This window comes from Rhinopithecus bieti, unplaced genomic scaffold (genome assembly GCF_001698545.2).
Source record: "Rhinopithecus bieti isolate Rb0 unplaced genomic scaffold, ASM169854v2 scaffold_20154, whole genome shotgun sequence".
Taxonomy (NCBI): Eukaryota; Metazoa; Chordata; class Mammalia; order Primates; family Cercopithecidae; genus Rhinopithecus; species Rhinopithecus bieti.
Window position 1 is genome coordinate 557,420 of NW_016809732.1, and position 12,631 is coordinate 570,050.

The 12,631-nt window shown below is 45.1% G+C and overlaps 1 protein-coding gene across 1 annotated transcript in view; it reads right to left on the bottom strand.

Annotated features, from left to right (window-relative positions):
• Window positions 1–12,631, bottom strand: part of ABHD2 (abhydrolase domain containing 2, acylglycerol lipase) — a 118,465-nt gene that overhangs the window by 80,769 nt on the left and 25,065 nt on the right. The window contains exon 2 of the mRNA XM_017890149.1: window positions 11,712–11,911. Within this exon, the coding sequence (XP_017745638.1) occupies window positions 11,712–11,905 (194 nt within the window). The 5' untranslated portion in view covers window positions 11,906–11,911. The remainder of the gene's footprint in view (window positions 1–11,711; window positions 11,912–12,631) is intronic.

Here is a 12,631-nt window from a genome sequence, read left to right on the forward strand (position 1 = left end):
AAAAAAAAAAAAAAAAAAAAAAGCATTTATGGAGTTTCTCGCTTTACATCAGTAAGAAATTACTGTTCAAGCTTTTGTAATCTGGCTGAAAACATCCGTTCAGGGTCTTGCCAGTGGGAGGATTTGGTGCTACATACCACAGGACAGTCAGGTTGGTCATGGCAATGGCATTAGTACTCAGTGGAAGGGTGGAAAAACATAACCTGCTGTTTCTCACAAATCTCTCCCTTCCTGGGAGGCCACAGATGGTTCTGGATCAACCACTGACCTCCAGGCGGGGTTCCCAAATGTTTTGGATTACAGACTCTTACCATGGCTAACTCAGAAATTAAGCCATGTGGCTTGATGCCATGCACGCACGCTGACCCTGAGCCCTCACTCTATGATTAGAAACTGACAGCAGGTAGAGTTAGGGTGGTTCACAAGCTGCCACAATGGCTGACTCATTTCCATGGCTCACCATGATACTACACTGCAGGCAGCTACCTCAGGGAGATGGAGGGCCTCTGAGGAGTACCCGGCCCTTGGTACCTGGTACAGGGCACTTCTCAGTCTGACTACTGACAGTCATGGGTAGCAACAGCAATGGCATCTCATCCAATCATGCGTAAAATCAAGTCTTCAAGGACTACAGCCTTCTGTATTAGTTATAGCTTTCTAAAATTTCACGGAGTGGTAGATTTCCTTATAAACTCAGGAAAATGCTTTCCTTAAGTAAACATTACACCATCTAATAAATTCTGACCCTAAAGCTCAGGCTCCCAAACAGACTCCATTTGCAGAGAAGTATTCTTGATGCTGCTGAAGAAGACTGGGCTTCTAAAGCCAGTCACTTCACTCACTGTTGCTTCAGACAAAGAAAAGTGTAAACAGCCATCAGCTCTTAACTCTCCACATCACTGCATGACACTGGCACTGACAGTTTAGGAAAAATTTTTATTTACCCTCCAGAATATATTTTCCAAGTCAGTTTACTGTCTTAATTTTATTTTACCAATAAAGTATATACTATTTTGTAGTACAAAGTGTGTTACCATAGTGAAGGAGAGCATGCTGAGAAGCAAGCAGATAAAAAGAACAGTCGAGATCAAAATGGGCAACCTCTGAATTCACAGGGTCAGTAAAACATGAGAGGCTGATAAAAGTTGGCTATCCTTAGAAATTTGCGACTTTCTAAAAAACAAGGTCCTTTTCCTACTCCTGGATAGTAGAGCAATTTTCAGTCAACCACACATCGAGAAGGAGTATGAAAGTAGATCTGATTCCATGCAAGTCCTGCAAAGCAAATGAGGTTTAAGCTAAAAGTTAAGGATGAATGGTGGACCAAGGTGAATTCTGAAGTCAAGTCTGGGAAGGGCTGACACAAGGGTGACTCAAAACAGGACCTTATACGTGGAGCCAAGGCCCACTTACCATCCACATGTGCTGGATTTGATACCACGTGATGGAATCAGTTGTAGCATATATTTCCTTTGCTTTTTTGGAGACATAGTAGGGCCCTGAAGAATAAACTCAGGTATGATGAATAGGGCAGTATAAGGGTCATACATTTTTGGAAACTGGAATTGGTTGTTTTAAAGAATGCTTGGCACATGAGAGATGAGCCTTTTTCCATCTGAACTAAATCAAGGGAGTCTTGACTGTTTTGGATTCTGAACCTTTTTTTAGATCTTTCAGGCTTCAGCAATTCCTATAAGAAGGAATAAAGTCTCTAAGAAGAAGCTACAATCTGTATCTAGGTTAGAGAATGTAGATGAATTCTGCAGCAGACTCAGACTTGGTTATCTTGATTCAATATAGGAGACCTCCAAGATGGCGGTACTTTTCTTCCCAGTGTGGCTGGCCCCTTGCATAAATGACCTGCTAGAGCAGAGACAGGGCAGGCAGGCAACATCCAAGATAGTGAGTAGTCGAGAGGGGGAAGAGCTCATCCCTGTTTGACCTGGAATTCCCCGGTATTAGCACTGACAGTCCCATGCCCCAGTCCTGAGCAAACAAAATGTGTGGTCAGCCAGGTAGTAAAAGAGTGTCCCAGGGTCAGCAGTTTAACTTTCTTACTTTGATAGTTTTGGTTTGGGCTATTTTGCCAGAAACATGAGCAATTTTAAGATGAAATGGCCTAAAAGTTTGACTTATTGAGGCTAGCCCTTAATACTTAGCCTCAATCAAGATGATTTTGAGTCTTCCATTTTTCAGTAATTTTCTAACAATATAAGTTTGCAAGTGAATATGCTCTGAAGGTCTGGTGGCTATAAAATAAGCACATCAGAACACTACAGTTCTGCCAATCACTTGTTAATAGTTTACCAGAAATATCCAAAGAAATATTTGCACAACTCTTTTTTTTTTCTGTCACCAGGCTGGAGTGCAGTGGCGCGATCTAGGCTCACTGCAACCTCTGCTTCCCGGGTTCAAGTGATTCTCCTGCCTCAGCCTCCCGAGTAGCTGGGACCACAGGGGTGAGGTGTGCCACCGTGCCACCATGCCCAGCTAATTTTTTTTTTTCTTTTGAGACAAAGTCTCACTCTTGTCCCCCAGGCTGGAGTGCAATGCTGTGATCTTCGTTCACTGCAACCTCCACCTCGCGGGATCAAGCGATTCTCCCGTCTCAGCCTCCTGAGTAGCTGGGATTACAGGTGCCTGCCACCATGCCCAGCTAATTTTTGTATTTCTAGTAGAGACAGAGTTTCACCATGTTGGCCAGGCTGGTCTCGAACTCCTGACCTCAGGTGATCCGCCTGCCTTGGCCTCCCAAAGTGCTAGGATTACAGGTGTGAGACACCGCACCCGACCCTAATTTTTGTATTTTTAGTAGAAACGGGGTTTCACCATGTTGGCCAGGATGGTCTCAATCTCTTGACCTCATGATCTACCCACTCTAGCCTCCCAAAGTGCTGGGATTACAGGTGTGAGCCACCATGCCCAGCCCGCATAACTCTTAAAACAGATAAAATCAGGTCAATGGAATTAAGGTTTTTGGCAATTAGGAATTTATCCTGTGAAAAGGACAAAGCTTTAGTGTTCAGCCAAGAAGGAAAGGATCTAAATCTGATGTGGAATGTCTGTGAGCAAGAGGGAATTAAGAGAAATTTAACTCGAAGATAATGAAATTCTTTTCAGCTTTAACTTGCTATAAATAAATAAGCTGTGCTGGCTCCAGAATTTTTTACCTAGGAGGGGCCTAGGGTGGCAATCTGACTGGAAGGGAGTGTGTGAAGTTGCATTTGCCTGATGCTTTAAGATTGAGAAAACACCAACCGTCCATCTCAAAGCTCCTAACCCCAGCTTCTGCATTGGTACTGCCTCTGCAAAGAAACAGCTTTATAACAAGGAGGCAGAGAAGAAAATGGAAGGAGTGGCCGTTTCATATATGGAGTCCCGTGCTCTTTAGATCCAGAAAATAACTCCATATATTGCAGTATCAGAGAAATTTGAATTAGTGCTTTTCTGTAGTGTACTTCTAATTATTTGATACTTCCTTGGTACATGAGGACAAAAATAGCATATTTTGCACATCTATGACAAATATAGCGCTTGTACATACAGAACTGAGCTCTTATTTGGGGCAGACAAAAGAAAAATTGATATTTACTGTTAAGAAGTAAGTATATACAACAATAGAGAGGGAGTTGGCACTATTTGAGAGAAAAATCAAAAGTAGATTTGCTCTGCTTTATTAGAAATAATTAGGGGCTGGGTGTGGTGGCTCACACCTGTAATCCCAGCACTTGGGAGGCTGAGGCTGAAGGATCGCTAGCCCAGGGGTTTGAGACCAGCCTGTGAACATGGTAAGACCTTGTCTCTAACAAATATATTTTCAAAAATTAGCCAGGCATGGTGGTGTGGACCTTTGTTTCCAGACACTTGGGAGGCTGAGATGGGAGGATCTCTTGAGCCCAGCAGGTTGAGGCTGCAATGAGCCATGACTGTGCCACTGTATTCCAGCCTGGGTAACAGAGTGAGACACTGTCTCAAAAAAAAAAAAAAAAAGAAAGTAAGAAAAGAGAAATAATTAGGAAGCACATTTGTGAGGAAACTGATTTTAAAAGTGCCTCTAGAAAATTTCCGTAATTGAAAAGCTTGAAAAAATGATCTTTTAAAAATGCCCCCCCACCAATGAGTCTCAGAGAAGTAGATCCTCAAATGTTCATTAACCAAAACTGATGGATGACCAGTTGGCAGGAAACTAAAGGTTTGGACACATTATGATGAGAACGGCATTCCAACTGGATTCTCATTTGTACTCTTGTACTCCGGTGAGTGAAGAGAAAAAGGGAAAACCACAGACCGTAATGAATCCATTACGGTCTATGGAAGGGCCACAGGGATCCCCCCATTCTCTTATGACTACCTGAAGCAGCTTCCAGGAGGACACGTCCGGAGAGGGCACCATGGCATAGGAGAGCCAACTGCTATTTTTGGCTTGGTGTTAGTAGGTATGCCCCTCACTCCTGAGTTTCAGGTGTCTCTCAAATCCACAGAGAACAATAATGTCCAGTTCTTACTAATACAGGTGGCAGCTGGTTGCAGAAGAAAGCGATTACATTTTCATCTCTAGGGAAGAAAGTACCCACACACATGTGGCTGTGGTCTTCATCACACTGCCTCTCTTCTCTGGACTCTGCAGGGGCTTCTAGATGTCTCTTGGATCCAGTGAAGAAAACTCAACTCTTTGTTTTTAGGCCTGTCTATTAGCTAAGCTCTCCATCACACTCCTCCTAAATGCCTTCAGCTTTAGCTGTAAGACAGCCCATACTGGCAAGCTTGCTAATGAGTGAAAACGCAGCAGCCCGGTTTCCCACAGGGGAGTATGTACATTTTAACAGCAGGCTTCCAGAGACAGGGCACCTGCTGCCTGTCTACTTTCCAACCAGGACCTGGTGAGGAAAACTTCAGCCAGGCCCAGAGGGAAGGGTGGGGGCTGTGAACTGCCATTATGCATATGCCTGGGGTTGTCCTGCCTTAATTTAAGACCATAAACAATCCATCTTCTTCCAGAAACAGGGTAGAGCCTTCCCAGATCAACAAAGCTCTGTCAGAGCTGAAGGCACACCTGATTCCCTGGAGCGCCACTGAACAAGCCGGAGACAGTGCAGTTTGTTTCTCCTGGGCAGGCACACACGGCATCTGCCAAAATGAGAACATCGTTCACTTATACCTGTTTATGGAAAACGAGATACAGGACGGCATTGTACCTGAGATTTGGAACCACCAGGAATCCTGTTCTGTCTCCCTATGTATGTGGCTCTTGATCTGGGGTATACATTCCAGTGATAAAGAAAAGAGACACAAATTCTCATAAAACAAGATGGAACATTTTAAATGGACACAGAAGTTATATGTTGGGGAAACATGGTAGGAAGATGGAAGAAGGGCTCATTTTGGCTAAAGAGGAGTAGGGGGGTAAGTTAGAGAATAGTAGCTCAGAATGTGTGCTATTTAAGGCAGGGCACAGAGGCTCACACCTGAAATCCCAGCGCTTTGGGAGGCCAAGATGGAAGGATGGCTTAAGGCCAGAAGTTTGAGACCAGACTGGGCAACATAATGAGACTCTGTCTCTATAACAATTTTTTAAAAATCAGCTGGGTATGGTAGTGCACACCTGTAGTCCCAGCTACTTGGGAGACTGAGGCAGGAAGACAGCTTGAGCTCGGGAGTTTGAGGTGACAGTGAGTTATGATTATACTACTGCACTCCAGCCTGGGCAACAGAGTGAGACTCCGTCTCTTAAAAGCAGAATTGATGCTATTTAAGTTTTCTTATAGGATAAGAGGCATTTTGTGCTGAGAAAAAAGAGGGGATTTGGGATAGTGGGGAGACAACAGCCCAAAGGTCAGGTACTTCACAGGCAATGAGAGAATGCTGTGAGTAATGAGGCTGGACAGGTAGGTTCATGCCTCGGCTGCTGGCCTGCTTGAGGAAGCCAACTCGAGTAGTATTATGACAGATGGGTGGGTCAGAGGCAGGGAGGTCATAGTACACTTTTGGACACACCCAAGGGACTGGTAATTACACAGCTGAATACATACACAAAAGCCCCTGAGCTATATACTTAAGATTTGTATATTTTACTGTATGTAAATGATAGCTTAAAAAAGTACTTTTTAAAAAAAAGCCAAAGGGAGACAGTGCCAGCCTGTCCAGGAGTACGGGGGCTGGGAATAGTCAGAAGAAGACAAACACACAGGAAAACCAGTCTCTTTACCCTGCAGTCAGGGACACTCTTCCAGGGTCCTTCCCCTAAAAAGACCACTCTGATGCTTGCTAACAAAAACCAGAATCAGAAGATGTCCGTGCTGAAGGGCACCATGGGAGACATACCTATTTCTTTTTTTTTTTTTTTGAGACGTAGTCTGGCTCTGTCGCCCAGGCTGGAGTGCAGTGGCCGGATCTCGGCTCACTGCAAGCTCCACCTCCCGGGTTCCCGCCATTCTCCTGCCTCAGCCTCCCAACTAGCTGGGACTACAGGCACCCGCCACCACGCCCGGCTAGTTTTTTGTATTTTTTAATAGAGACGGGGTTTCACCATGTTCGCCAGGATGGTCTCGATCTCCTGACCTCGTGATCCGCCCATCTCGGCCTCCCAAAGTGCTGGGATTACAGGCTTGAGCCACCGCGCCCGGCCAAGACATACCTATTTCATTTTACATAGAAGGAAACCAAGTACCAGAGGGGCTATCATTTTGTCCGGGGTTCTGTGGCCAGTTTAGAGGTAGAAGACCTAGGTTTGCATCCCAGTTCAAATTTCAATTCAAAGGTCTTTCTCTACCCAACTGTTGCCAGCAGCCATCAGGAAATTTGAATGAATGACAGAATTCTGAAGCTATAAAAAATCAAATGTGAGTAGATAGGTAGCAGCATGGGTGAATGTTCATGGCAACGTTCATCATGGTTTGGTGAAAGCAGGTTACCAAACAATATCTATCACCGTGATTTTGTGGGGGCAAGTATAAGCAGAAGGAAAACCACAGGGATGATCGCCCACATATTAATAGCGCATTATCTCTGGGTAGAATTATAATTTTTTCTTCACGTGAGAGGTTTTCTGGTAAAAACTGAAAAATGTGTTAGACAAATTCCAAAAGAGCTATAAAGCCAGGCACGGTGGCTCACGCCTGTAATCCCAGCACTTTGGAAGGCCAAGGCAGGTGGATCACAAGGTCAGGAGTTCAAGACCAACCTGACCAACAGGGTGAAACCCTGTCTCTACTAAAAATACAAAAATTAGTTGGGTATGGTGGCACATGCCTGTAATCCCAGCTACTCAGGAGGCTGAGGCAGGAGAATCGCTTGAACCTCCTTGAATCGGGAAGCAGAGGTTGTAGTGAGCCAAGATCGCGCCACTGTACTCCAGCCTGGGCGACAGAGTAAGATTCTGTCTGATAAAAGAAAAAAAAGGCCGGGCGCGGTGGCTCAAGCCTGTAATCCCAGCAACTATTGGGAGGCCGAGACGGGGGATCACAAGTCTCCAGGAGTTGAGAACCAACAACGGTGAAACCCGTTCTCTACTAAAAAATAAAAAAATACAAAAACTAGCCCGGCGATGGTGGTGGGCCGGTTTGAAGCTCAGAGAGAGGCGTCCTTGTAGGTCCACAGCTACTCCGGGAGGTTGAGGCATGAGAGAAAGTGAATGGCGTAAAGCCAGAGGCGGAAGCTTGCTTGCAGTGAGCTTGAGATCCAGCCAGCTGCACTCCAGCCTGGGCGACAGAGGCGAGACTCCGTCTCAAAAAAAAAAAAAAAAAAGAGCTATAACATTTATCAGTAATTTTTGTGTGCTCTACCTTTTCTATTTAAAAAAATGAATATGCATTAAGGTTTTTATTCAGAAAAAAGATTTGTGTGACTATCCAGATTTTTGTCATAATTCTGAACTGGGCGTCTGCTTGTTTCACTAAAAGTAAACACTTCGTGAGAACAAAAAATGAATCACTAGGTAAATATTGATCTGTTTCTAAGTGAACAAGAGACATAACATCCCACTGAAGCAAAGTTTTCCTCCAGACATTAAAAGATTCATTCATAATGTATCTTTGGGTATTTCATCTTAAAACAGATTTTCGAATTGACTTTAATGCTGAGAGGGGAAAACAGTAATCCCTGCTCCTTAAGCATGCTTTCAATGTTCGCCTTTCATCAACTTTTTTTTCTATACCAGAACAGTAAGAGGACATATCCCGATTCCACACATATCATCATAACCAGCTACCCGCGGTCAGAATTACTGAATAATATTAACAGCTTGTTGTAAATCAGTTAACAGAATTTTCCAGTCTAGGCAAGTGCTTGTGAAGGCTGCAGACAGCCTTCCTTGTAGGAAAAAAATCTTCAAAGTCCCAGGAGAAGCACTTTCCCTCATAACAGACGTGTTTCCTGCCCTTAACTTCCAACACGTGGGAGTTTGTTACAGACATGTGACACAGAAAAAGACCTTGGGGGACAGTAACTTCCAATGGTGTGACAGAAACAGAAAGAAGGTCAGATGGGAAACAAACGTCACCCAGGGACTGTCATCGGGGGCTGGCCTCTGCCTCAATTCTCTCACCTGTACCCAAGAAAAGTCCCTGTTCACTTCCCCACAGATAAGAAGGCAGCCAACCTGGTGTCACACTCCAGTTTGGGTTCAGTTTCCCTCTCTGCTACTCTCAGTTTTCTCATCCCTAAAATGAAAGGAAAAATGAATCCAATCTCAAGGTTGGTTAAGACTGAATGGCATAATGTCTATGAAAGGTACTCAATAAATTTCAAATGCAGTAGCAACGTGGACAAAAGAGAGTAGTAATGTGAAAACATTTTGGTGATATGAGACATGAACACAGGATACAGTGATTCCTACAATTAAAATCTAAAACAGAAATAAGGGGTGAGTTGAAGGATGGAGGGTCAATAAAGTAAATTTTGCCCTTTAGTCATTTGTCATGCTCGAGTCAGACTGCTCGGGTGTTTAGAATTTAGCTGCTTAAGCAATGCTCCAACATGCTCTGAGAGGGCTGGTCCTATCATCAAAGGCAGAGGCTTTGGAAGTAAATTGGTTCTGGAGAATTTGTCCCTTCACATACACCTTCAAACCATAGCTAACTCCTAAACGATCATCAGGTCTGCCTTTAACCTAGGCTGACCTCCACCCCTCCCTAGTTCAGGCTTCACCAGGAGAGAGGGTGGCAATCAGCCAATGACCAGGGAGCTCCATGCTGATGCCCCTGGCTCAGGCTGATGCTAATTTTCTAAACACAGCCACAAGGTCCGAGGAGATGGGGCTGGGGATGCACTTCCACCTCCTAAGGAGGTGGGTGGGAGCCATTTCAGTAGAGGTCACACCTTAGACTCATCAAGAAAATGTGCCAGGGAGGGAAAAAAGCAAAGAGAAACTGTTGGGCTTAATGTCTCTGGATTATTTTTAAAAGAAAAAAAAGAAAAGGAGGTAAAAACTGCCACAATCAGCTTTCTTTTACACTTTGAACAATTAGTGTGGAATCAAACCTTACATGATGCTTTTCTGGAGCCTGGGCAATAGCAGCTTTTGCATGGCTTCCTCCCTCTAATTACTCAGGAACCAATGCTGGGTGGAAATTTGCACTCATCTGCGCAGAAACTTGCAGGGTTTTAAATACTTTGGTTTTCAAGAGCTCTCTAAAAATGAGATGACCAAAGAACTGGGCCTAGCAGTCCTACCCAAACTGACAGCTGAAAGTGAGTGCAAATTTCAGTAGTCAGTCGAAATTATTGATCTAAATTAAGTATTAAAAAAAATTCAGGCCGAGCGCCGTGGCTCATGCTTGTAATCCCAGCACTTTTGAGGCAGGCGGATCACCTGAGGTCAGGAGTTCAAGACCAGCCTCGTCAACAAGGTGAAACCCCATCTCTACTAAAAAATACAAAAATCAGCTGGGCATGGCGGCACATGCCTGTAGTCCCAGCTACTGGGGAGGCTAAGGTAGGAGAATCACTTGAACCTGGGAGGTGGAGGTTACAGTGAGCTGAGATCATGCCACTGCACTCCAGCCCGGGGGACAGAGTGAGATTCTGTCTCAAAAACAAAAAAAAAAAAAAGAGGAAAGAAAGAAACATTCAAAATACAACTATGAAAAATACTGGATGATTTTCAAAACATATACCATGCATACCCTTTACAGAGCTGATTTTTAACTGCAAACACTGCATATAAGAACACCATGTCCTTGCTCTTGTGCCTGGCTGTGAAGCCTACTGTAATGAAAAGTCCCCTCAGCAGGGGCAGTTCCAAATTCAATATGATGACATTTATAGTGTCCACCACTATTAGGCAACATATCTCTTGACTTGGGGTCATGGCATCACTGTCACAACTATGAGAAAACGGCATAAGAATACCACACGTCAACACCCAAAACACCCAAAGCCCATAATGGCAGCTGTTCACCCCTGGCCAACAGCATGTGAAAATTAACTAGACAACTACACAAAGCAGGGGCCCAAACTCTCAGATGTTGGTTGCCCATTTGTCTGCTCTTAGAAGAGAATCATCCACCCAGTGTCCCCAACAGCCAAGAGAGGGGATGAGAGGTGGTATCAGGATGCAGGGAAGAGCTTCTACCACCATCGGGTCTTAGCAACTGCATTAGTCATGTGCTGAAGGGACACACTTGAGGAAGACATCTCCCTGAGTAGCTGCAGTCTGAGAAGGCACAGGCAGAATGGAGTAAGCTTGAAGAAGCACAAAGCGAGTGAAGCAGCATGACAAGAAAGGAGAGGAATTCAGACCGACTGTGCACGAGGCTTGGCCTGAGCCCCAGAGGAAGACACAGTCATTCAGAAGACATCCACAGGGAAAAGGTGAACACTGCATCTCTTGAAAACAGTATGTGTGACACAGAGTGCAGATTCCCTTCATTTTACAACTATGGTTTCTTCTATCAGAAGCAGAGCCCTCCCCTGCTGTCTCCAAAATACAGATCTGGAGGCAGGTGCAGTGGCTCATGCCTGTAATCCCAGCACTTTGGGTGGCTGAGGTGGGCAGATCACTTGAGGTCAGGAGTTCGAAACCATCCTGGCCAACATGGCGAAACCCCGTCTCTACTAAAGAGCACACCTGTAATTCCAGCTACTCCAGAGGCTGAGACACCAGAATCGCTTAAACCCGGGAGGTGGAGGTTGCAGTGAGTCAAGATCATACCACTGTACTCCAGCCTGAGTGACTGAGCGGGACTCTATCTAAAAAAAAATACAGATCTGGGCTTCCATATGGAAACCTGTTCGCTCAGACAAAGCACTCTCTTTAAGTGTATTCTCTTAGCTAATGCTTGGTACATTTTTCAACAAGGCAGATGAAGAGTACTCAACTATTGGATCTGTGCTTTTTTGCTTATTAATTATTTTGGGTGAGGATAGTTCCTCCATCCTAGAACTGGCAACAAAGCATTTGTTAAAGGACTAGAATACTATCCAACTTTTCCATATCTGCCTAAAAATGACTACTATTTTCTGCAAAGTCCCTGTCATGGATAATGACATCACACTGTGGAGGAAGGAATGTTTCAGGCAACAGAGATCTGATTCTCTCCTACCCTCCAGGATTCAAACACTAGACTGCAATCAGACTGTGGCTATTTTAACACCAGTGACGCCATATCCCATTGATGCCTTAAGGACACGACGGGATAAGATTCTTCTTTGAACATCACACAAAGCCAAATACATCAGCAGCTGAGCATACAGAGGGCATGAGGTCTACTCACTCTTTGGTCAGAAGAGGACAGGACTTGAGCAGAAACCGTGAGAGGCCCGAGTCCTGGAAGTAGAGGTCAGGTGGTGCTGTGGGGCTCTTCAGGTTCAAACACCGGACGATCACGTACAGCACAGCAGCCACTGCAGCCAGCTTCACTCCATCAAACACGGCTGGGAGCTCGGGGGTCTCCAGCATGGCATTCATCTTGATCTGGGGAGCAAAGGCACAGGTCTAGGTTTACAAGCACAGTGAGGACAGGTGATGCCCACCACCCTACAGATGCATGGTGGGCTAAGAGACACTGCCAGTGATGGTGTGCCACAGTTCAGATGTTTCCACAGGCTCCTGGCAGACAGACACCGCCAGCACCTTGCAGCTACTGATCAACTGGCCATAATCCAAATCACAAACAGTGTGAGCATGGATAAACTAGGTACTGTGTTTTCTTTTTATAATCTCACAAGCATTTCTAAGATGAGCAAATCAAAAAATCGAAAATGCTAAGAACAGTGTCCTTTATCGGAGGGGTAAAATAAGATCAGTCAAAGAGGCGGCAACAGGACCAGGAGTAGAACTTTGATTTTTGTTAACAGGTCATCCTTTTGGTTTTTTTTCCTCTCTGTAGACTTAACCTGAACCTGGTGCCCCAGGTGTGTGTTAAGTGTTGTGTTTACAGCCTTGAACAGAAACCCGGAAAGGACTGCTGGTGCCACCGGGTGGGGTTGTACTGCCTGCTGGCCTCACCCCTTTATTTGCAGAGCAGGCTGAGATAAAGCAACCTCAGTCTGACTCAGCCATCTGCTCCCCAGAGGCTCCCCAGTGCTGGAGTCTGAGTCAGACTCAGCCCAGGTCACAGCAATCCTGGCTCCTAAGGGTTTCAGGTGTAAGAGCTTGGCTAGTTCCCCGCCCCCCCCCACCGCCGCCTCCCCC